This window comes from Doryrhamphus excisus, linkage group LG16 (assembly GCF_037039965.1).
Source record: "Doryrhamphus excisus strain RoL-2023G ecotype Guam linkage group LG16, RoL_Dexc_Guam_v1.1, whole genome shotgun sequence".
Taxonomy (NCBI): Eukaryota; Metazoa; Chordata; class Actinopteri; order Syngnathiformes; family Syngnathidae; genus Doryrhamphus; species Doryrhamphus excisus.
Genome location: NC_136372.1, coordinates 8648201 through 8673690, shown reverse-complemented (window position 1 = coordinate 8673690; position 25490 = coordinate 8648201). Strand labels below are relative to the sequence as shown.

The following is a 25490-nucleotide window of genomic DNA, read 5'->3' as shown; positions in this document are numbered from 1 at the left end:
AGGCAATCATCACCACCACCTTTTAATCAATTTTTATTATTTTTTTTGTCAAGCTGAAATGCATAAACTATAAGTTCAATTTATCAATTTATCCAACATCTGACAATTATTAAACATTTACATGGTAAAATAATTTTATTCCTTCATAAAAAACATGAATGTAATAACATCAGTCACAACTTTACAGGAAATATTAGTCATGAGAAAAAATAATTTCACATTGGTATGAAAGAAAGAGTTGGGTGGGCCAGCACAGCGGTTTGTGGCATGTTCTGCTGTGCTTGAATGGGTTTCCAGGTACTTCCTCCCACAATCCAAAAACACTCTGATATCTTAACTGAACACTCAAAAATGGCCCTAAGCGTGAGGGTGAAGGGTTGTCCATCTCATGTCAGCCTTATGATTTAGTCCAGGGTGTACACCCCTTTTCTTTAGGTCAGCCAGGATAGGCTGGTACCCTGAATAGGATAATAACTTAGGAGTTGACAAACACTTCCAAGAGGCTGGCCACTGAGTGCATGCGGTAAAAGATGGCGAAAGGAAGTCCAACGTTGACGATTGCAGCCCACATGTTGAAATCGTAGAATTCTGCTTCGGCTGGGTGGTCAAACTGGGGACGAGCCCCGAATGCAGGCATGATCCACAGCTAGAGACGAAAGATGAGAGAAGAAATAAATGTCAAGAAGGCCGTGGGTTTTTTTTTCTTCCAAAGAGCCGTGTGTTATGGCGAATGGAACTCACAATGATGTTGGCCAGCAGCAGAAAGACAGAGACCTCCTTCAGTACCCGCCTCTTCCAGGTCAGCTTGTGTCTGTAGTGCGGCACGCCAAACGGGCTCACTGGTGCCACGTGTGGGCTGGGCTTGAAGCTTATTTGCGATCCTTCCAGGGTACTCACATCTTTGTGGTAGTTCTCCAGCACGTAGGAATTTGCCACCACATGGACGGACTCATGGTGCTCCTCTTCGTGGAAAGGCTCCCTGTGAAGACCCTCAACGATGAAGAAGTTCTGCAGGCCGATCTGGAGCACCATCAGGATAGCCCAGGTCAGATTGAGTCTGTTCAGGAGGCCCGGTGCTCCGGACGCTATCATGGCGACGATGGTGAAGTAGTTAATGATGAACTGGCCCATGGAGGTTCCCACCAGGAGGCCTACATCCAGGCTGCGGGTGGGGTTCTTCTCAGAATCGTGTTCCCTGCGGTCCAGCTTGTAGATGGTGGCACCGATGAGGGTGGCCACCAGCATGAGGGCTACGATGACTATGTTTGTGACAAAGTGGATTATGAGCGCTTGGTCTCGCTTCTCAGTGTCGTCTGCCTTCTTCATATTCATTTCATACACGATGAAAGTCGCCAGACCCACAAACACCAGGAGGACTCCCACCAAGGGGCCGGCCAGTGCGTCCTTCAAATGGAATTTGTGGGCGTGGCTGTGGTGGTGCGCGCCGCGTGCTTCTGCGAGTCGACCAACGTTTTTCCACATGACGTAGGCCATGGCCGAGGCGAAGAGACTGTACTCAATGTTGAAGGGATACAAGTAGAAGTAGGCCTCTTGGAAAAGGCTGCATGAAGTGTGGCTGCACTTGCAGTCGCCTTCACTGGAACTCGCTGTGATGGGAAAGAAGAGGTGTTATTGTTGTGCTAGCCAGCTTGTGTTCTAATAGCTTCAGCCCCGTTTCATACCTCTGCTGTACATGCTCCGTCCAGAGAGTTTATGCGTATCGTTGCTGTGATCGTCCTCAATTTCATGTGTGTCGTTGTCATGATGTTCTTCTTCTGGGTGAGATGTTTGGTGAAGTGACTCGTCTGTGACCGCCGCCATCCACAACACGAGATTAATGGAGAGGGTGAGCATCAGCCCGCAGCTGCATGTAGCAAGAAGAATGAAAAAATCAGTATAAGGCACAATTGGCGTTAAAGAAGAAGTGATGTTGCCAAATATGGAGTACAATGCAAAAGTAACCATTACATTTGTTTCTTGCGTAGCTATATGTCACTCAGTAGAGCACAGAGGCCACCAAATATTCCCAGAGCGTGTTTGTGTTTGTTAACAAGCAGGCTACTTCCTGGTTCAGGGAAGGCAATGAACAGACAGGTGGCACCATTAAAATTCCAAGGTGTTGGTTGATGCTTCAGTCATGCAAAAGGGTGAATATAAATTCCTGTATCTTCCTTTTCCAAAGTGTAATGGGTTCTCCTCGACATAGTTTCATGGAAATCACATTTATATTTTTACGGAAAATCTATCGATCCATCAATTCTTCCTTCTCCTTTCTCAGATATGTTTACCTGTGCAAGGGTAAACATGTGACATAAATCCTGTATAGCTTTGTTACATCAACTAGAATATTACTATTCTGCTTTATGTCAATATAATAATAATAACAAAGCTAAAGACGTTTTCTCATGAGAAAGGTGCCTCTAATTTTTCATTCAGGCCCTACCTGCAAAGATAATAACACGTATAATTGAGACAGAACCTATTATCTTCACACTTGATTGACACTTGATGTATGCAATAAATGTTGCTAAACATGTAAACGTCTGAACTCAATGATCCACAAAACATTAGATATAGCCTGAGGCATGCCCCTGGGCTTACAGCCAGGCCTTCTTTATCTGTCCAGATTGTGTTGTTTGGGAACCACTGGTTGATCTTTGACTGTATTTTCTATGGGCTTGTGTGTTGAATTACACTTGGGTGGAACTGGTGTTAATCCCCAAGAACTTGTGATTGGTGCAGTGACAGTACAGTGGAACATCCCTGAGGTCGTACAATTCAGAAAGGTAAGTATAATCTTTAGGGAAAATACGCCTCTAAAGTCGCTCAACCAGTTGGAGCCATTGTCATGTGCGACGTCACTTTAAACCTTGGTTCACAAAGCGACACCGGATGAAGTCTGTGTTTGTCTTTGGGTTCCTCTATTGGTTTAATGCATTCAAATGAACCATGTTTAGCTTGTTTTAAGCCTTAAGAATGTTAAGGATGCTTCAGTGACTCTGACTTTGAATTGGGTTGTTTTTATTTCCATTATTTTCTTTGGAAAACCCTGTCCTGTGGGAAATCTGTTACAATGAGGTTGTCCAGCATCCCGGAACAGATTTGTTATTGTCCTACCACGTTTAAGGATTGAAAAGTAAAAAGAAAAAGGCCTACCGTGTAAGGTTCCTTTGGAGCTGCACGCAGTCCTTGGCATGGACCCACATAAAGTACGTCTGGAAACAAATTTCATAGTTATTAAACAGATCTTAGGTCTAATTAGCAGAGTAGTTGAATGATGCTTACCTGCACAATAATGAAAACAAGTTGCACCACAGGAAAGACAACGTAGATGGCCGACTCACAGTGAAGGTAGCCCACATAAGTCCCTATCTTGAAAATGTCCATGATGATGCTGAGCAATCCAAACAACACCATTCCCCCTAAAGGTGGTTGATATCATTACAGACTAATCCTTAAATCATGACCAAAATAAACATCTGAATATGTACAGTACATACCTCTGAGCCACACGGGGCCGGCATGCCCGTCCCTGTAAGCCACGGCATTTTCAATCCTGGCTGTGAAGATGATGTAGTAGATCATCCAAATGCAGGTGAGGATGAGGATAACAACGAGGAAAACCTGCAGGTCAGACATGCTGATGTCCACATGCTCATAGGCGCTGCCGCTCACCAGAGCGATCCCGAGCATGAGGATGTTGATGAAAATGACACCGGACAAAATCCATCCCCAGTTTCTGTCCCGTTCCTTCGTGGTAGGACTGGGCTCGGCCAGGGTCTCGGAGCTGATGGCGCCTGGCAAGTGCGCGTGTCCCTGCATGTCGGGTTTGGTCCTGCAGGGCTCGCATGGGCCCCCATCAGGTAAGCAACTGCATGGGTAGCCGCTGTTCAAACACATGGTTGCTCCCTGCCAGAACGGACGACAAGTGAGTGACTGTTTGCATTCGTGTCTGCATGAGAAGTGACTGGTTTTACAGCCTCACCCTTTACCTTCCCCTAAAAAACCCGCCCTTGTTGAAAGTTTTCCGTGAACATAATTGGCACTTGGTATTGCAACACAACACACCGGTTTAGTTGCGTAGGTTGTTAAATGGCATTACCTCCGATTGCTAAATTACAAAAATAGTGATCAGTCATTCAATGGGAAAGGAAATGAAAATGGAGGTCAGAGCTTACCTGCAAGTTGACTTGGCGAGGTGTGAGTGTCGGGATGCAGAAGCGTCCGCCCTTTTTATGTGCATCCAAAACACAGCTGGAGGAGGCACGAAGGTCAATAAATCGTCTATAAGCAGATCACCATATTATGACCAAACACCGACTGTTTTGTGCAAAATATTCATCTAAAGTTCAAAAGATGTTTCAAAGAAAAACGATTTCTTACTAATGCTACAGTATGGAGAAACCTGCTCCTTGTTCTTGATCGGCTTTTCCAAACTTGTGCCTATTATGCATTGCCATTACAATGAATCTTAATGATCAATAACAACAGAGATTCATTCATTTATTTCAACATATGTGATAACATTGGGTCCTTCATCATCAAGTTAGAGTAGAGGGTTTTATCACAGACAAAGAAGATATGATCTTTAACTTGAGCCTCACAATCTAAACACGAGCTGAAGTCGGCGTGTAAAGCCAACATCATTTGCCTATCTTTGATTTTATGCTTGAAGATGATGCAGATTAAATATGCATGTACTCGGGGGTGAGACATATGAAATCCCCCCCAGCCAGCATCCGTCTAATCTATGATCTTATCTATTTCTGTCCCTTGTCATGCAGCTGCATCCATTTGTTATGGTTGTTTAATTAGCGGCCTTACGACATGTTTCTCCGGGTAGGGCTGAGGTGGTTTTTATTCCCTTTCTTTTATACATGACATTTCATGTTTACGCCCTTGGTTGGCATTATATCTGCCAAGGTTCTATAAATAAGGACAATGACACAATGAACATGATACAACACACGAGTCACAGTTCTTCCTCATGAGGAAATATTATTTCTCAAAAGTTGAGTTAATTGGGAGCATTTTTGACATTATTTGATTTCAGTCAAGTGTGACTAAAGGTAATTTTTAAGGAAGTATTCTCATTCAAGTACCTTTTGTTCAGATTTGCAGATAAAACATGAATTGACAACACCTGCAAAGTCTCATCCAAACATGCCATTACAAATATAATAATGCTCATAATTTATCTTGATGTTTATTATTGTGCTTGTAATGTCCGTACTGCATCATACTCAAGGTCTGTCTTCAATATTTTGATTACCGTTTTATTAACTTTTTCAGCCCAAAACGTCAACATGTATTGTTACAATATCATTTCAGATCAATAAATGACTCAAAAAGCATATTTGCTAGAAAACATGTGGCAGACTTTTAACCACATGAGCTTCTATTCATTCAAACTTGATCTGGAAACCATTTGGGGAAACCCTGCTAATTTTGTTTATATATTATTATAATATTAAAAACAGAAATGAAGTCCAACCACAATGATGTTCCATCAAAACTGAGCATTGCATTTTTGCAAAGGTAAATGTATGCAATTTGATGTAATGTATACATGTTTATTTTGCAATACTATAAGTGAGTATTGACACTTGTGCATTGAAAGTGATGCCAATATCATAACGGCCACGGGGAGCACTGTTCAGCAAGGCTGTGCGCGTCGTCAACGTCCCTTGGAAACCCGCGACGCGCACAGCCCATCCGGACACCGACTCTCCGGTGTGTCGGTGCGTGGGCTACTCCGCTTCCACGATGAGGATATTAACGATGAATACAATATTAGCGGTCGTGGAGGCGATAACGCCGAATGGAGTCGAGCAGGGCGGATTAAGGGGTCGCCATGAATGACAGGTACCACAAGGCGGCCCGGGACGGCTACCTGGACCTGCTGAAGGAGGCCACTCGGAAAGACCTCAACGCCCCGGATGAGGATGGCATGACCCCGACGCTATGGGCGGCTTACCACGGAAACCTGGAGGCTCTGCGGCTCATCGTGGCGAGGGGGTGGGTAGTAAAAAAATTGACACAGGACCACTTTATGATGTCCATATTTTTTAAAAAGCTGGATGAAAAAAAATAATTAAACCATTTATGATTGTAGTTTGCAATGGTGCAAAGTAATGCAATGTCAGTTTGCCTGCTGTTCCTAATATACTGTCCCTGAGATCATTTATTACTGTAGACACACTTGCTAAACTACAATTAACACACATTGTGTTAAACAAATACATTTAGTTTGGTAGTTATAGTAATTATGTGAACAATACAAAGATAATTACAAGTAAAATATTTGGTGCGGTCCTTTTACTTTGTTTTAAACAACCACAACCACATGTACTAAAGGAATTTGATTATCCACATCAGACATTATCACTCAGAACTGAGCTACAATAGGAAGAAGGAAGAAGAAGAAGGTGGAGTGAGACAAAAAACATTTGGAAATTGTAATTAAAAAAAATAATAATAATACTAAACTGAAATAGGTTGCTTTTCAGCTGATCAAAAGCTTAAGATCACAGGCTATAAAAGCCCAAATCTGCTCAGAATTCTTTTTTTGTTGTTGTCCCATCCAGCCATTGGGACAGATAGTATTGTTGATCTAAATGCCCTTACATGCTAAACAGATTTGCTCAGAATTCTAATTTTCTGTCAGGCATTTAGCCCTCCTGATGGCTAAAGCTAAGAAGCTTTCTCTTCTTGAACGTGGTGGGATTGTCGAGCTGCATAAGCAAGGCCTCTCGCGTTGGCATTGCTGCTGAGGTTGGACTCAGTAAGACAGTCATTCTACATTTTTGGAAAGGATATTACAGAACAAAAAAGTCAAGTGGTAGACCCAAATGAAGTGTCCATCAAGACACAGGGTGGTCCTGGACCCAAATGAAGGCCCTGAATGGTGCCGATTACAGCGCAACAATCATCAGACGGCATCTGTGGGAAAAGGGTTTCAAAAACAAAAAAATGGAACGGGGGGGGGGGGGGGGCATTATGAACTGAGGTGCTTTTTCATTCATTGGAACACTGAAGCTTCTGGTGGTGCAAGGTCGTCAAACGGTTACATGCAGATTTTGCAGCGGGCAGCTGGGTTTTTCAACAGGACAATGCTGCAGTTCACAATGCTTGACCAAGGACTTCTTCAGGGGGAATAACTCTTTTGGACCATCCCGCATGTTCCCAAGATTTAAATCCCATAGAGAACATTTGGGAATGGATGGCAAGGGAAGTTTATACAAATGGCCATCAGTTCCAGACAGTTGATGCCCTTGGTGAAGCTATCTTCATCACTTGGAGCAATGTTCCCAAAAGCCTCCTGAAAACATTCACATCAAGCATGCCCAAACTATGCTTGATGGATGAAAGACTGCAAATCCAGAGGCAGAGTTAGGGCGAGTTAGGTCACCATATGTGGATTGTGGCTGCTTGGGCTAAGGTATCTGTTTTAACTGTTGTCTGGGCTTTGGTGAAAGCCGGCATCATTGCTGAACAGCCACCTGACAAGGAGACTGACTCTGACATTGATGAGCTGGAACCCGGCATGTTTAATGGCAAAATTGCCCAACTGTTCAATTCAGATACAGAAGATCAGGACTTTGATGGATTTGTGGGAGAAGATTAATGAAAAATACACTGAGTGTAGGCCGGGTGGTTAGCATGTAGGCCACGCAGTCAGGAGATCACGAAGACCTGGGTTTGATTCTCCACTTGGGCATCTCTGTGTGGAGTTTGCATGTTCTCCCCGTGCATGCGTGGGTTTTCTCCGGGTACTCCGGTTTCCTCCCACATTCCAAAAACATGCTAAGTTAATTGGCGACTCCAAATTGTCCATAGGTATGAATGTGAGTGTGAATGGTTGTTTGTCTATATGTGCCCTGTGATTGGCTGGCGACCAGTCCAATACGACCAGTCCTTATGGCTTAACTACAGAACTAGACCCTGTAATTGAGACTGTGCTTTGTAATCCGGTGTGCCTTCCTTATGATGCGGAAAATACGGAATGTTTTAACAAGGCACAATAACACAAGACCATGTAGGTTTTTGATTTTTTTTCTTTATTAATAATCAGAAAGATATTTTTTAAACTACATTTTGTGTTCAGTTGTGTTGTCATTGACTCATATTTAAATGGTATGAAATATTTAAGTGTGACAAAGTGGCAAAAAAATAAGAAATCGGGAAGGATGCCAACACTTTGTATTGTTTATTTTAATGTTGCTCTTTTAAGGAGACAACAAGTCACAAGATTTTATCTATGCTTAAAGATAAGATGCTGAACAGAAGTTCAACTATCCAAAAGTCTACTATGTTAACAATGTGGCCCCGAGGGAACATTTAAGGTGCAGTGATGGGGTATTAACATAACCAAGAGGAGCAAGTCCCAGACGTGGTGCCAACACATGACTGCAAGCTGAAAAGTCACAAAAAGTACAAAAACTACAGTAGAACTTCTTGTTTAGTAACTCTTTGTAGATGTGAAGCTTTGTTCAAGGCGCATAAAGTAAGATTACATTGCTTTAAGGATTATTCCAGCCAGAATTAATTGAAAAGGATGCACTAATGCGTTCAAAGTGATCTGACTGAACATGGTTTTTAATGCTTTCATGACATTTAATCGGCTATTTACAGAGTATGGTCATGGTTAACCACAGATTATAAACGACTCGAGATGACAGAAAATAGTTTGTCATTTTTAAAGTCGTCATGCTTGTTTCATGAAGCGTTCAAGGTCATGTATTTCATTAAATGCCCTTCAGCCATGCGTCCCCTCTTCAATATTTAACTGCAAGTAAAACGGCCTGTAAAAGAACATGTGAATTATGACACCTCACTAAATCCTCACCTGTTATGCTGAGTTTTAAAATGTGACAGTTTAATAAGCAGAGTTGAGTTTTATAAGGCAATAGTTATCACAAAAGATCACACTTGATAAAATTAACAGAAAGGAATGGTGGTGTTGGGATTCGTGAGCCGCGTGAGGCAGGATGATGATGGAGGAACACAACAGGCTCATCGTTAACGCCTGACCTGGTTCGCTTGCCAGTCAGAAAAATGGGCCCATTATGAAAGCCTTCTAATTAAGGACTCAGTAAAATGGACACATAATTCATGTCCTAACTCATTTCTTAAAGGAAAAATGACAGATGAGCCCATCTAATGACATCGATTGTGTCTGAAATGCTGCCTTTATAAAGACAAAAATGCTAATAATGTGTTTTAGTTGGCACTAAAAAGATTACAGAAACATTCCATGGGAAGGTTTGCTGAGGGATTTTTGCAAAATTTGACACAGTTGGACTAAACGGAAATTACAATGCAGATTCCATAATCAAATGCCTTAAAAGTTGTGCAATTCTAATTTGTTTTTTTTTTTGGTGCTTTTCTTTTATTGCAATGTCACCATGAGTGTCACAGTGATGATAACCAAGGAACAAGTACTGGAACTTTTCCATGTGGCTGCTCAGTTCAGCATGAGAAATATTCATTCATTCATTTTCCATACCGTTTATCCTCACGAGGATCACAGGCATGCTGGAGCCTATCCCGGCTGTCTTCAGGCGAGAGGCGGGGTACAACCTAGACTGGTCGCCAGCCAATTACAGGGCACATATAGACAAACAACCATTCACACTCACATTCATACCTATGGACAATTTGGAGTCACCAATTAACCTATGCTAATGTGGGAAGAAACCGGAATACCCGGAGAAAACCCACACATGCTTGGGGAGAACATGCAAATTCCACACAGAGATTATCAAACTTGGGTCTCCTAGCTGTGTGGCCTGCACCACTCTTTCTCCGTGCAGCCGACCATGAGCAATATGATTCCTTAATATCACTTTATTCACTGAAGTCATTTTGTCAAGTATATGTAACTGTATATATGTATAACTGTAGAGCATATGGTTACTGCAAATGTACAACATAGTGGGCATGGTAATTCTTATGATGGAGACAGTTTGACAATGGAGGAGAAGAATTAACTTATTTCCTGTGGGGAAAACAATCAAGAATGGATTGTGTTTGACATTTTCCACATAGTGATTTGGGGTAATATACCGTATACAAACATGTACAACACCAATGTTAGAAAACAGCTCTTACTAAATGCAGTATATTATTGTGGTCAGCTACTCTGCTAAGTCTGCTATTTCCCACAGAATCAGTGCAAACAAGAGCTTTCAGTGCCAAGGACATTGTATTCCTCTAATGATAACGTCCCAGTGATTGACACCCGGTAACCATAAATTGCTTCCATTGGATGATAATGAAGACAATTTCATAGGGAAGATGCCATGTTCTGCAAACACCTACACTATCATAGAAAGTAAACGCCCCTATAATATAATGAAGAACAAGCGAGAGATACCAATGAGGAGACGACCCTCTCCTGCGCTCAGTGGTGTGGGACATAAATTACAATACGTAAAGCAACCCCCCATGTTATGACATTATGTAATCCAGAGCTGGGAACGTTGTAAATAACTTCAAATAAAACCTGAACAAAGCAGCTCATCTGTTGACATTCATTTATAGCATGTTTATGTTCCTGACAGTTCAACCTTTGGAGGAGATAGTAGCCTCATTGAGGCCAAAGGACACCTCTCATATGCTGCTTTTACACTGCAAAGTGCTCTTTCAACGTCTCAATGGTACCATGGGAAAGAAAAATCGGCCTGAATGAGACACGCTAACGACAACATAAGAAGAGAATGTGACTGAGATCTGAGACTGAGGGCACGAAGACAATGAACCACTGCAGCAAAGTGGATACTGTGGTGTGTAGTACTGCAAAGTAATAGGGTGAACACTTATTATTCTCCAAATACTGTACGTATGTCAGACTAGTATTTACAGTCGATGGATATACTGCATAATTATTATTTTACAATGAAGGAGCCACACATGAAATACCCACTTTGTCCAACCAGTCCTGATTAAACTTGGGGAATGTGGCGTGACATCATCCGCCATGCACAATTATGCGCTCCGAGGCAGCTGAAACCTTTTCAGCCCTCGTCTGAAACACGAGCCAGGCAGCGAAGCGGCAGCGGTGTCAAGCCTGAGGTCAAATTACAGCATGACTCTCATGGATGCAACACCAAGGTTTATTGTGGATGGAGACCATGTTCTTGTGTACTGGTAAACAAAAGTGACATGATGATGACATGGTAGCCCAGCCCCTCATTGATGAACTTGCTGATCATGCTGTGACTGGTACCCAATGAACAGTGTTGATAAAAGAATACTGAATTGAACCATACTGGATGTAGTACTGTATTTGCCTGTGCAAGAAGTAATTTATTATCAAGTATCTTGTCAAAGTTATCAATCTAATCAAGTCGTTGTGCTCCACAGAGGAAACCCAGACAAGTGCGACATATGGGGAAACACGCCGCTCCACCTGGCCGCCGCCAACGGTCACCACAACTGCCTTTTCTTTTTAGTGTCGTTTGGCGCCAATGTATGGTGCCTGGACAACGACTACCACACGCCACTGGACATGGCCGCCACCAAGAACCACATGGACTGCGTCCGCTACCTGGACTCCATTGCCGCCAAGCAAACGGGCCTCAACCCCAAGCTTGTCAACAAGCTAAAAGACAGGGCATTCCGAGACGCCGAGCGGCGGATCAAAGAGTGCGCCAAGATGCAGAAGAAGCACCGCAAGCGTATGGAGAAGAAGTTCCAAAAGGAGGCACCTGAAGCATCCTTGTCGGATGTCATGAGCTTTTCCAGTTACAGCAGCGGCTCTGTTAGCCACAAGCTACACAACCTCAACACAGCCGCCGTCAGTGTGCCATATTCTCAGGTTGTTTACTTGTCCACTCTAAACATTTGACAGAGGATGGGCCGAGAGGCAAATAGACAGCTAGAAAGATAAACCAACTAAATGATAGGAAGAACAAATTGATGGAACAACAGATGGACAAACGGATGATAAATAGGTATCCATTATCTTACACAGCTCAAATATGATAGTTTAACAATACATTACATACTAACTGTGTATGTATAGGTTTTATTTAAGTGTTTTTTTCTTAACAGAGATGAATAGTGTTTGCGTTTTTTGTAAATGGATGGCAAGCACATCAATCAATCAATCAAACTTTATTTGTAGAGCACTTTTCATACATAGAATGTAGCACAAAGTGCTTTACATGTTAAAAAAGAAAGACAACAACAAGACACATATACACACACACTCGCACATACATAGACACACACACCCATAAGAAGTTTGTTTGCCTGAGTACAGAGGAACCAGTTCAGGAAGCGCAGCCATCTTGCACATGGTTCAAGCTCACATACACATAGTAGTTGGTTAATATTCTGCATTATACGTTGGTAATGTCTTATCCACTACGGTGTGGAATGATGTGTGAGCTGGTGATGGCCTGTGATTTGTAGCTAATAAAGTATGCCTCGCACAGGTACACTACACTTGAGTGGCTTAAATGTGACATGACACAATGATGACATGACACAATCTTTAAATAATAATTTTGATGATAATCTTTTTCTTATATGAAAGGTCAAAATTATAGAATAATTAATTAAGAGCACAATTATTAAGCAGCAAAACAGAAAGACTGACAGACAAATCAACAGATATGGGTCCCACTGCCAGACGGGTGAATGGTCAGACAGACTGACTGAAAGACAGATAGACAGAGGATGGATAGACAAGGGGATAGATGGAATGATTAACCACCAACATATTGTACATACAGTGGTGTGAATAAGTATTTGGCCCCTTCCGTACGTTTTTGTCATACTTAAATGTTTCAGATCATCAAACACAACTGAACACAAAATGCATTTTTTTAATTAAACTCTTTATTATTAAGGGAAAAAATTCCAGAACTACATGGCCCTGTGTGTGGTATTTTTTTGATGATCCGAAACATTTAAGTGTGACAAATGTGCAAAAAAAGAGGCAAAAGGAAGAGGGCTTTTTCGCACCACTGTATGAAAAAATGAAGGTTCATTGTTTGATTGCATGTCACTGAAGTACATCTGCTTGCTGTGTTGCCAGGCTACCCTTCATGCCACGAATCGAGGGAAGACAAAGATCCAGAAGAAGCTGGAGAAGAAAAAACAAGGAGACGGGACCTTTAAGATCTACGAGGATGGGAGGAAGAGTGTGCGCTCCCTCTCTGGACTCCAGCTGGGCAACGATGTCATGTTCATCAAACCGGGCACGTACGTCAACCCCAAGGAATATGGTCGCCGCAACATCCGTGACATGTTCCCCAGAGACGACGACACCATTTCACGTGCCATCAGTGAGCCGGACCTCCATGGAAACTATGTGGACCACTCAGAGGTCAGCACAGACTCTGGACATGATTCCCTGTTCAACCGGCCTGGTTTGGGGACCATGGTCTTCAGGAGAAACTACGTGAGCGGGGGGATGTTTGACCTGAATGGTCAAGAGGGAGCTGACGATATGGGCAACACGGTGCGTCTCCGCAGCAGGCTGCATCCCCACCGCAGTCTGGATGAGGACAGCATCGGGAGTGCTCGCAGCCTGCAGGAGAGGAACCTCGATGAGCTTCCCTGGGAGGAGGTGGAATTAGGGCTGGACGACGATGATGAAGCCCACACCAGCCCGTTGGAGGTGTTCTTGGCCGCACAGAGTATGAGCGACTTCTTCTCCATCTTCAGGAGGGAGAAGATCGACCTGGAAGCACTGCTGCTGTGCTCTGACCATGACCTCAAGAGCATCCACATCCCTTTAGGACCCAGGAAAAAGATTTTAGATGCCTGTCAGAGACGCCTGGAAACCATCGAGGACCCAGAGTCCATTGAGGACACTGAACTGTGAGTGCACTTCCTACTGCGTGTCCAATGTGGTCACCTGCACAATTTAACGAGATCCAATGCAAAGGTGTCTGAATCAGTGTAACAGTGTGACAATATTGCCTGCATGTATGTTTTTCTTTCGCGTGCATGCATGTACATTGTCAAATACAACTGTAAAACACTTCATGAAAAGGGATTCTACTGCTACAAAAAAACCTTTCAACACAACCTTTCAACACAGTGACTAAAATGGAAGTCTGCAGTCTTGGATCTGCTAGATGGAGGTCAGGAGAGTCACATTTCCAACCATGACCTGCTTACTTAGCTGCTCTATGTGCGGACTACTATTACATTAGTCAGCAGGGAGGTCTGCAGCCAGGCTTTTAAATGTTGTCTTTTAAAATACTCTAGTTGCTTTTGTCTCCATCCAATCATCATGCAAAACTTAATTATATACAGTGTAATGTGGATGAACTATAATGACAATTTAAACTCAGATCCGAACACCATCTACACACACAATAGCCTCTTGCACACAGAATTAGTGCATTAGTGGTTTTCTATGGCAAATCTTATGGTGGGCCTTTGTTCTCTTTCTGTTGTGCAGATGATTCAAATGGAAGTCAGAGTACCAATACTTCATGAAGACAAAACTGAGAGAACTAAATGATCTTCCTTCCATGTTTACAGACCATAAAGGAATACTGGAGGTGACCTATGCAAATATTTAAAGTTGAACAAACTTGCTGGGTCATTGACCACACTTTTCTTTAACCATGTTTTCCCCAATGGGGTCAACCAAGCGTCATGTGCCTGCATGGCTCGTGCCTGTGCATTCACTTTAAAATGTCTCTTGTTTTCAACTAAACACACTTGACATGCATTTTCTTTTGAAATGATCCTGCATGCTCCTCTATGTTCATTTGTATTTGGTGGCCATGTTTACACTCACAGCAAACCTGATATGACCTGGTTGGCTCTGATTTACCATGGAAACCTTTATAATTAGGCATGTCCACAAAAAAAATGATCAGCCTAGAAATCTGACAACAGGTGATATCAGTGTGGGGATCTTCCTTTTAGCGATGTAGAGCATGTAGCACATATGTACATAGTATTTGCGGAGATTGGAGCAAAATGCAGTCAGTGCATTCAGTTACTCAAGAAAAATATATGTGATGTTACACATATTGGTATAGGTATTGGTATATTGGTTATCAAAAAAGCCAATATCGGACATCACTACTTATAATACTTGCATATGTGTAGAAATATATAGTGCACCTTGAGTCAATATTGGTATAAATAATGTCAGCCTTATCTTTGAACATTCTCATCATGCACAAAAACAGATGCCTGTCTTTATAATTTGATTTGAATGTTCTAGTATTTTGATATATCATAAATGCATTAAACTACATGTTTGCTTTTGCTCTTGCACAGATCAAGTGCACTTTCAGTGAGTACGTCATATTGAGTGTTTATGTAGACAATTTTACGCTTATGCCGATGCGTCAGTGCACACACCCACCCACATAACACAGCGTCACTGCAGCCTGCATATCAAGTAGTGAGGAAACAGTGCATTAAAATGAAACACTATCTCCCACATACTGTAATAATACATTCAAGCAGAGCAAACACCAAATGTGCAGCAGGAAGCGCATTCATCCGGACTCGTCATTTCCTCCTCTTATCTTTTGAGGCTGTGTGCAAGTCCTCAGATTAGTCAGGCAGCGTAAACTCGGGGAGGGGTGCAAAATGAGTACAAAATAACAGGCGTGGTTTGGAAGTATTTCCTTACACTCTCAGAAGGGGCTGACCATGTTAAAAAAAACAACATTGGACAACAAACATGACGACAACTAACAGTGAGGAAGATTTCAACATGGAGGAGCATACGAGGGATCAAACAACGGACAAGCAAGATGTGCCATGCGACTCTTGCATGGGCGACCCCTGCAAGGCCGTCAAATCCTGCCTGACCTGTCTGGTGTCCTTCTGCGAGGATCACCTCAGACCTCACCTGGAGAATGCCAAGTTCCAGAGCCATCGTCTGGTGGAGCCGCAACATCAGGTGGACTGCAGCAGGTGCGATGTTCATCACCTTCTGCTGGAGCACTACTGTCTGACAGACGGTTGCTGCTTGTGCTCCGACTGTCAAGGTCAGGGGCACGGAGGTCACGCCATCGTGTCTGTGGGGGAGGCCCGCGCTCATATTGAGGTCTGAACACAAAACACACACATTAAGTTGCACTGACTTGCACATTTACCATTATTGATAATAATCAATATTGATAACGTAACAATAAAAATGCTAATTCAGTGGAATCTCAAAGCCAAAATTTGGAATTGAACCTAATTTTTGGAACAATTTACCAATTAAGCATCAACTCAAACTCCACAAGTGTGATTCTTCATTTTTTTTTTTGTGATGCCACCACAGAAGGGTACCAGTCATGGCAAAGAGTAAATGTGTGATAATAACCATAGAACCAGAAATTGCATGAAAGTGTCTGTTTTTCTTTACAAACACCTTGCTTCCTCCCATTTTGATTTATCTTTACAGTGCTTAATTTCTTTCTGCCCTGACATTTCTGTCTGCCTAATTATTTCATACGGAGTTCGTATCTCCTTTTGGGCCATCTCTGTGTGGAGTTTGCATGTTCTCCCCGTGCATGCATGTTTTCTCCAGGTACTCCGGCTTCCTCCCACATTCCAAAAACATGCTAGGTTAATTGGAGACTCCAAATTGTCCATAGGAATGAATGTAAGTGTGGATGGTTGTTTGTCCATATGTGCCCTGTGATTGGCTGGCAACCAGTGCCCCGCCTCTCACCCGAAGACAGCTGGGATAGGCTCCTTCATACCCCCACAACCATAGGGAGGACAGGCAGCATAGAAAATGAATGAATGATTTCCTATAAGCAAATAGAACAGTCAGAAACGCAACCAATGTAACAATATACCTTGTGTTCTACATTGGAGGGTCAATTCATCTTGAATTCATAACTGGATGGTAATTGTTGTAATTGTTCTAGAATGAGCTGCAGAAAAAGAACCAGGAGATCGATAAGAGCGTGTCAACGGCCGACAAAGCAATGGAGAAGCTGTGCAGCAACAAGGACAGCATGAAGGTATGAAGATTTACTTGGCAATGCTTTACAGTACTTTGAGGGTTTAAAGGGTGTTGCAAAAAAAGTGACCCCCACTTTAGCTCTACGTACTGCTTTATGTTTATTTAAACCTGTGTATTGGGAATAACTGGGCAGTAGATTTAAGGCATGCTGGCCCTTTAAGAGTGTGTCTTGGTAGGACCTCAAACATAAACAACATGGTTGACATTTTGTTTGTGAACAAATTTGATGATAATAATAATCTGTGTTATTTTTGTGGTTTGTGGTGTAACATTCCTTTTCCACTCCACAGTACTGGCTCTGCTCTGCTCAGCCCTACTCCCCTGAGTGGTGGGGAGTTTTCTACTTCAAAATGCGCAAACTCAGTGTTGAACACATTGGTCAGAATGAGACACACTGACAAACAATAGATGAGAATGAGCGTCTCGTTTACACAAAAGTGACAAATTTGATCTAAGAGGAGAACGAGGGCCGCTGCAGTAGAGAGTGTGGAGCATGAGTTTTTATTTTAAATGTCATTTCTGGCTGTCCACAACGACACAGGGGAATGTTCAGTAATCAATGTCACCCCTATGTTTTTTGTTCAGGAAATGAAATAGTACCTCATAGTATCTGGTGGAAAAGCATCAAAAGTGCGAAGAACAGCCACTTCGACTTGCTAAATAATGAGTCAGTGTTAAAGCATTCATTCATTTTCTACCGCTTATCCTCACGAGGGTCGCGGGCGTGCTGGAGCCTATCCCAGTTGACTTCGGGCGAGAGGCGGGGTACACCCAGGACTGGTCGCCAGCCAATCACAGGGCACATATAGACAAACAACCATTCACACTCACATTCATACCTATGGACAATTTGGAGTCACCAATTAACCTAGCATGTTTTAGGAATGTGGGAGGAATAATTATATAATAATTATATAATAATTATATATATATATATATATATATATATATATACATATATATATATATATGTATATGTGTGTGTGGGTGTGTATGTGGGTATATGGCCATATAGATATACGGGGGGGGGGGCTCTGCGGGGGTCTGGCGTAGGGCGTTCCATCTCTACCGCCCGGTCCTCCATGGGGCAGTGTGCCCGGGCCTCTTCTGTCCTGGCCGGGGCGGTCCTATGTCGGTGGTCAGGCCTGGGGTTGCCTGGGGCAGGCCTGGTTCTGCTTCCTGGGGGTGTGTGGGGGGCGGGAGGCGGTGCCTCCGGCCGTGGACGGGCTCCCTTCCGGCCGGCGGGGGCGCCCCTGTTCCCACGGGTGTGTGGCCTTCGATGCCCTTCTGCCCTAGTGGGGTATGGTCTCCGCTGGTCTCGGGGGTGTGGCTCTCCTCCGGCCTGCTGGCGCCCTGTTGCCGGTTAGGATTGCTCCTCCATGGCCTCTTGCTGGTCTCTTCGGGGAGTTGCTTCGGGGGCGGGTCTTGGGAAGTCGGCCCTGGCTTTGCCCACACCCACGGGGCCGGAGGATCTCTGGCGGTGGGGGCTTGACCTGGCTGCGCGGGGCAGGGTTTGCTGGGTGGTAGAAGGCAGTCTCTCTCCTTTTGTCATTCTCAGTGACAATTACACATTCACACACTCGCATTCACATACACAACACACCTCCATATGGACACTCATAGCACATGGGTGCTTCTCTATACAATCTACTATCTTATCCCTGATGTTTATATAGTATTTGTATGCTATTATTACAGTAATAATGATGTCAAGCAGTGAGATTTTAATTACTGTAACCGTATGGTTGCAATTGTGTTTACTATCATGGGTCATGTCTTCATCGTTACTATTGCTACTGGTAAGTTGGACTGTTTCATTTCACTGATATCATCTCCAGTGTGACCCTTAGCCATCATTGACATTTAACTCTTCTGTTTGTCACTGTTGTTGTTTTGGGAATTCTTGTTGCTGCTGTTTTTGTCTCTCCCTCTACTGCCCCCCCCGACCCCACCTTTCTCTTCTCTCCTCTTCTTTTCTGTTCTTCTTCTTGCTCCAAATGGCATAACAAAAACATCAAATAACGGCAAATAAAATTTCATGGTACAGGGAAGTTGTAGCCAACACCTTTCCTGACACAGAGCAAATCTGTCTAGCATGTAAGGGCATTTAGATCAACAATACTATCTGCCCCAATGGCTGGACGGGACAAAAAAAAAAAAAAAAAAAAAAGGAATGTGGGAGGAAGCCAGAGTACACGGAGAACATGCAAACTCCACACAGAGATGCCCGAGAATGGAATTGAACTGGGGTCTCCGAGCTGTGTGGCCTGTGCACTAACCAGTAGGTGCAACCCGTGTTTAAAGCAGGGTTGTCCAATTTGGTGTCCATTTGGGTACTGCCTGTACCTGTAGTACAAATAAAAATAGAAATAGAAAATAGAATAGAGGGAAAAGGCTAAATGTAGGGAGAAGAATATGCAGCTTTGATGGGACATGCCTGGCATAATGTGTTTCCTTGGTATTGTTTTCAGTCTGTGGTGGAGGAGGCGCTATCTGAGGTGGAGCAGCACTTTGTCAAGCTGCAGGAGGCAGTGGGAGAGTCCAGGAAGAAGGTCGTGGAGCAGCTGGAAGCAGAGCAGAGACGAGTGCTTCGGCAGGTGGGCGGCGTGGAGGCGCACCTGAAGCAGAGGAGGGAGGAGCTGACTAAGACTTCAGCACAAATGAACAGAGTGTTGCAGATTAAGTCTGACGTCTCCTTTTTGCAGGTAAAATGCCAGGACTCAGACACATTACATAACGTGTGGATGAGCACATTGGGGATGTTCTCGGGTTTATTTTGCCAGTTGACATGTTGGTAGTATGCACAGAGTTAAATCTCATCACGGCAATAAACATGAGATTAAAATGTTCTTGTAGGAGTACCTGAAGTGGAAGGAGGGAGTGCCAGATTGTTTACCCAAAGTGAGCATCAACAATATGGAGCACATCAAGTCTTACGTTCAAGTCGTAGCCAGTGTCACGCAAGAGCTGTGTGACCTGCTGCTCACCTCCTACCAGGACAAGCTCAGCATCAATGCTCAAATTACTGGTGACGATTCTCTTTCACGTCCTCTGAACCCTCAATGTCTGCTTTAACTATGATATTGTCTTTGTTTATAATCCAGGTGCCAAATCTCAGACGCCACAAGTTCTGTTGCCGGACCCTGAGACGTTGGAAGACTTTTTAAAATGTAAACTTCTCAAAATCAAAAGAAGTCAATGGCCTACCAGCTGATAAATGGAACCATGTTTGACCTTCCACAGTCGTCCTTTTGTATTTGTCATGTATAATAATATGCCACATAATTTTTCTCTTTAGACACAAAGAATTTGACCTTTGACCCGAATACTGCTCACCATTTCCTGCGCCTAACAGCGGACAACACAAAGGCAACCAACACCAGCCCCTGGCAGCACAGCTATGTCGACCACCCCGACCGCTTTGAGCACTGGCGCCAGGCGATGACGTCACAGAGCCTGTACACAGGAAGGCACTATATTGAGGTGGAGCTTGTTGGCGAGGGCGCTCACGTAGGGGTCACCTATAAGAGCATCGAGCGTAAGAGCCAAGAAACTAGCAGCTGCATCACCGAGAACGACTTCTCTTGGTGCGTTGGGAGGAACAGCCGAGGCTTTTCCGTCTGGCACGCCGGCACAGAGACTCCATTAGAGACTTCAGATTTCACAAAAATCGGTGTGTACGTGGATTTTCACCGTGGCCATGTGTGTTTTTACAACGTGAGCAGACCTATGATGCTGCTCCACAAGTACAAGGCTGATTTCATGGAGCCATTGTATGTGGCTGCCTGGCTATCAAAGAAGGAGAATGTTGTTTATCTGGTTAATAGTACAAACTGATGCTTTGCATGGTTAGGCCTTACAGATGATGTCACCATCTTGAATGATAGTGACCTTTTCATGCAATCTCAACACTGGAGACTGTTAATTATGTCAATGGGCTGTGAACCACATCAATCTGGTAGAGTGAGTGACCTGGAAAACTGCGGAATATTCATGCATTTCTATGTATGACCCAATGAAGGACTGCGGTTGCACTTAATAAACTTTATTGCAAGCACAAGGGAGGACAATGTGCTTAACCTCTACCTAGACACTTGATTGAAGGTCTAAATGTCATACAGAAGTGACTCGATCACACATGACACACCATAAATATTCATCCTATATTTATTTCATTTACATATTTAGATCTCTTAACCACGACCACCTTTATCATTCATTCATTCATTTTCTATACCGCTTATCTCCACGAGGGTCTCGAGCATGCTGGAGCCTATCCCAGCTGTCTTCGGGCGAGAGGCCGGGTACACCCTGGACTGGTTGCCAGCCAATCACAGGGCACATATAGACAAACAGCCAATCACACTCAGATCCATACCTATTGACAATTTGGAGTCACCAATTAACCTTTATCATATGGATTCATAAGGATATCAATATTAGTTCAGTAGTTATTCACAAAAATCACGTTTTCTGTAATGGCGTTTTTTCTTCGATACAACAAATCCGTTGGCACAGGAACTTATGGGCAACGAAAAAAAAGGGCAAAATACGGAAGTATCTCAGAAAAAACAGGGTTGACTGATAGATACGGTATAATAGCTAATAAAATGACTGAATGTGAAATTATGCACTGTTCATTTATACGGATATTTATAGTATGTCTATATTATATTGAAACATTTAATTAAGGAGCAGAAAGTGTTACATTACCATATTTGAGAAGGCCAACCCGGATGTGGTAGTGACGTCATTAATCAGCTGAAAACAATCCCACCTGGTGGTCGAAACGACCGCATCGCATCTGTATTGTGATAGTTTGAAGCACGTCTCATTCGTCTTTGTGGAGCCTTTTTATGCGTGTCAATTTTAGAAGGACAACAAAGCCAAGTGGGAAGTTAAGTTAAGCGTGCGTGTGGGCGGAAGGATACCATCATGAGAACTGTGGCTCAAAAAATGTTAAGGACCTGTAACAAACTGTTCACAAGGTAAACACATTAGAGTTTGGGTTTTGTTGTGTATGACTGAAATTTACAGCTCTTGTACCAAATATAGTTAGCCGTCCTTGTCCATTTGGAACTACATTACAGTACATTTACCTGATTCAAACTTGAAGAGGAGGCCGTACACCCGCTTTGTAAGTAGAACCACGTGATTTCTCCCAGCCAACCCGCAAAGAGATGTAATGCCAAGAATTAAACGATAGCCTTACATGTAATGAAATAAATGCATATTAAACTTGTGTATCTTTATTGTAAACGACTCGTAGGTTATTTTTTCTAAAGTTAAAGTACTACAGTCATATTTAACTTGCAAATATTTCCGCAAAGGTTTTAAGTGGATTCAGAATCAGAAAAGGTTTATTGCCGGGTATGATCAAACACATACTAGGAATTTGTTTTGGTATAGTAGGTGCAGACACATCTATTAAAAAAAGAATGAAAAATACAAAATATACAGAATAACAGTATAAATATATGTACACAGTCTGTTTTTTGTTGTTATTCCGGAAGTGCAGTCTGATTGTTTTTCCTAAAAGTCCAAACTGGGCGTTAATGTAACGCATATAATGAAAGTGTCAAAGTGGCAGGATGAGGCAGAGGTGGGGTCTGAAGAGTATCAGGTGGGGTTCCGGGCCTTGTTGATGAGGCTGACAGCAGACTGGAAGAAACTGTTCTTGTGGCGTGAGGTTTTGGTCCTGATGGACCGTAGCCTCCTGCCAGAGGGGAGCGTCTCGAAGAGTCTATGTCCGGGGTGAGAGGGATCGGCCACAATCCTTTCTGCACGCCTCAGGGTCCTGGAGGCGTACAGAACCTGGAGGGACGGGAGATTGCAGCCAATCACCTTCTCTGCAGACCGAATGACATGCTGCAGCCTGCCTTTGTCCTTAGCAGTGGCAGCAGCGTACCAGATGGTGATGGAGGAGGTGAGGATGGACTCAGTGATGGAGGTGTAGAAGTGCACCATCATTGTCTTTGGCAGGCTGAATTTCTTCAGCTGCCGTAGGAAGTACATCCTCTGCTGAGCCTTCTTGATGATTGAGACCACTTCAGTGTACTATATGTGTTCACATGCACAGAAAATAGCAAACATGCCTTGAATGAACATTCCCCCACTTGTGATGGGAAAAAAAACAGAACAAAATAAGATTTGGCTCAACATATCTCCACTTGTTTCTTTGTAGGAAAACCCCAAATGACAATGGAGAGGCTCACCCATCCAACATCGAAACGGCGGCCCAGATGGAGAACATCCAACACCTGCACAACGTGGAGGCCGCCAGGGAGTACGTGCACCACGTGGAGGCGGTGGCTGAGCGTGCCCATCACGGCGGTGGCTGGCTGCTGTCGGGTATCATCTGCATCAACATCCTTATCCTGGGCTGTGCTCTGGTCAGCAGCAGCGCCTTCATCAGCGTGGCCATCACGGCGGTGCACAAGCAGATCTTCCTCATTGTGCTCCTACTCATGACCATGCTTTGGATGCTCTTCTACACAGTCTTCACCATCCGCAAGAACAAAACCATCATGACTCAGGACAGCCACGCTGGGCCTGTGTGGCTACGAGGTGAACGTACCCAAATGGGCGCCACATCGAGTACACATGTACAGCCTAAATCAATCAAAATCAAAGTGCTACTTTACTTTTAGTAGTAGCTGTACACACTGCAAACCACAAGTCCAATAACAAACCGGTGTCGGTAAAATGAGCTGATGTTTGTAAGCAGAATTTGTAATTCAATGATACATTTTTCCCCCAGCTGGTCTTGTGCTTTTTGGCCTGCTGAGTCTCCTCATGGACATCTTCAAGATCGCCAACTACATGGGCTACCTTCATTGCGACTCTGCTGTCAAAGTGGCCTTTCCTGCTGTGCAAGCTGTCTTCTTGTTCACTCAGGTTGTCATGACACGTTTCTTCTAACATTATTGTCTTTTGTTTGACTGTTCTTTTTCTTCAGACTTACTTTCTGTGGGTTCATGCCAAAGACTGTGTGCAGCTCCAATCAAATATCACTCGGTAAAATGAATTATTTCCTTGCAGTGTGTTGCTATGATGATCCTGACTTGTCCTTTTATGCTCAGGTGTGGCCTCACACTCACTATTTCCACCAACTTGGTGGTGTGGATGGCGGCAGTTACTGAGGAGTCGCTTCACCAGACGGACACTCCCTACATGAACACCACTGTCCCACACAAGATGTACAGAGGTAGAATAGGTCCAGCATCTATCTGAGGCTATAGGGTGAAATCTTACATGTTCTTTTTGCCATGCCAGCCAGTTACGTCACCAAGTGCAACTGCAGTCACTCTGCCTGCAGCACCTTCAAGGAAGCCTTTTACTACTTGTACCCTTTCAACATCGAGTACAGCCTCTTTGCCTCGGCAATGGCCTACGTCATGTGGAAGAACGTGGGCCGCCTGGTGGAGGACCACGGCCACCGTAACGTCAGGTTCCGGCCCAAGGAGGTATGCCTGGGCCCCATGGTGGGCCTCCTCCTCGTGGTGGTGGGTCTGGTGACGTTCATTGTGTACGAGGTTGAGATGACTGACGAGGACCTGGGAAAGCACTCGCATGCACTCCTCATCCATTTTGTCATGAATATAGTCATTGTGAGCCTCATGTGCGTGTTCACCGTTGTCGGCTGCGTGGTCTACCGGCTAGACCACCGGGAGCATGTCTCGGAGAAGAACCCCACCCGCAGCCTGGATGTGCAGCTCCTAGTAGGGGCATCCATGGGGCAGTTCATCATCAGCTACTTCACCATCGTGGCGGTGGTGGCCAAGGGAGCCCGAAGCTACCTGAACGCTCTCAACCTAGCCTGGGGGGTCCTGATGGTGGTGCAGCTGGGACTGCAGAACTACTTCATAATTGAGGGGCTGCACCGGGAGCCCTTCCATGTGATGCAGGAGGCAGCCCTGCACACCAATGCACGTGCCTTCCAGGAACACTCAGAGATGAGTGTTGTCATGGAGACTCACAAGTCCAGCTGCTTGTTGACCTCAGACACGCCACCTAACTGGAAGAGGAGAGTGCTCAAGGAAGTGTGTGCCTTTCTGCTGCTGGCCAACATCATCGTAAGTTAACTGTCTGCTCACCATTTTTCACGCGACTTAGTTACTGTCCTTGTTTTGGCAGCTGTGGATCATGCCTGCCTTCGGTGCTCGCCCCCAATTTGACCACACCGTGGAGATCAAGTTCTACAAGTTCACTATGTGGGCTGCTATTGTTAATATCGGACTTCCTTTTGCCATCTTCTACCGCATGCACGCAGTTGCCAGTCTTTTTGAGGTCTATGTCATCACATAGTTTTGACCTCTTTCTATGTCCAATAGCTTCTTTTTAAAGTCTGTGAAATGTTTATTTTATTAATAAATTTTAATAACTGCCTTGGGTCATGTAATGTTTGTTGTTTTACTTTCATTGGATTATACAACTTCTCTTTACAATGTTAATATTTCCTATACAGGTAAAGGTTATATGATGGAGACAATTTGACCCTGGAACAGATTAATTCAATTTCTTGTGGTGAAAA

The 25490-nt window shown here is 43.8% G+C and overlaps 4 protein-coding genes and 1 long non-coding RNA gene across 6 annotated transcripts; 3 read left to right on the top strand and 2 right to left on the bottom strand.

The window, feature by feature from the left end:
- Window positions 1–22: 22 nt before the first annotated feature.
- LOC131103324 (proton channel OTOP2-like) lies at window positions 23–3933 on the bottom strand. The gene is made up of 6 exons (XM_058049484.2): window positions 3501–3933; window positions 3286–3422; window positions 3157–3215; window positions 1683–1864; window positions 742–1607; window positions 23–646 (listed from the first exon to the last, which is right to left on the bottom strand). The coding sequence occupies exons 1-6, from the start codon at window positions 3898–3900 to the stop codon at window positions 476–478; spliced, it is 1815 nt and encodes a 604-aa protein (XP_057905467.2). The 5' UTR covers window positions 3901–3933; the 3' UTR covers window positions 23–475.
- Window positions 3934–5679: 1746 nt separating this feature from the next.
- ush1ga (Usher syndrome 1Ga (autosomal recessive)) lies at window positions 5680–15658 on the top strand. 2 transcript variants are annotated; one of them, XM_058049759.2, is made up of 4 exons: window positions 5680–6018; window positions 11368–11821; window positions 13049–13836; window positions 14426–15658. In XM_058049759.2, the coding sequence occupies exons 1-4, from the start codon at window positions 5855–5857 to the stop codon at window positions 14427–14429; spliced, it is 1410 nt and encodes a 469-aa protein (XP_057905742.2). In that variant the 5' UTR covers window positions 5680–5854; the 3' UTR covers window positions 14430–15658. The 2 variants fall into 2 exon arrangements, with proteins under 2 accessions (XP_057905742.2, XP_057905741.2); XM_058049758.2 differs by having other exon boundaries at window positions 13049–15658.
- On the top strand, window positions 15541–21066 carry LOC131103460 (tripartite motif-containing protein 16-like). Its single transcript, XM_058049756.2, has 6 exons — window positions 15541–16042; window positions 16860–16955; window positions 19429–19662; window positions 19814–19985; window positions 20062–20127; window positions 20256–21066. Exons 1-6 carry the CDS (start codon window positions 15674–15676, stop codon window positions 20792–20794), a joined length of 1476 nt encoding a protein of 491 aa, XP_057905739.2. The 5' UTR covers window positions 15541–15673; the 3' UTR covers window positions 20795–21066.
- On the bottom strand, window positions 19165–21823 carry LOC131103462 (uncharacterized). Its single transcript, XR_013629951.1, has 3 exons — window positions 21671–21823; window positions 19395–19575; window positions 19165–19303 (listed from the first exon to the last, which is right to left on the bottom strand). It is a non-coding gene; the product is annotated as an uncharacterized LOC131103462 (long non-coding RNA).
- Window positions 21808–25343, top strand: LOC131103459 (proton channel OTOP2-like). Its single transcript, XM_058049754.2, has 7 exons — window positions 21808–21945; window positions 23142–23524; window positions 23718–23854; window positions 23916–23974; window positions 24040–24164; window positions 24233–25032; window positions 25094–25343. Exons 1-7 carry the CDS (start codon window positions 21893–21895, stop codon window positions 25262–25264), a joined length of 1728 nt encoding a protein of 575 aa, XP_057905737.2. The 5' UTR covers window positions 21808–21892; the 3' UTR covers window positions 25265–25343.
- Window positions 25344–25490: the final 147 nt, after the last annotated feature.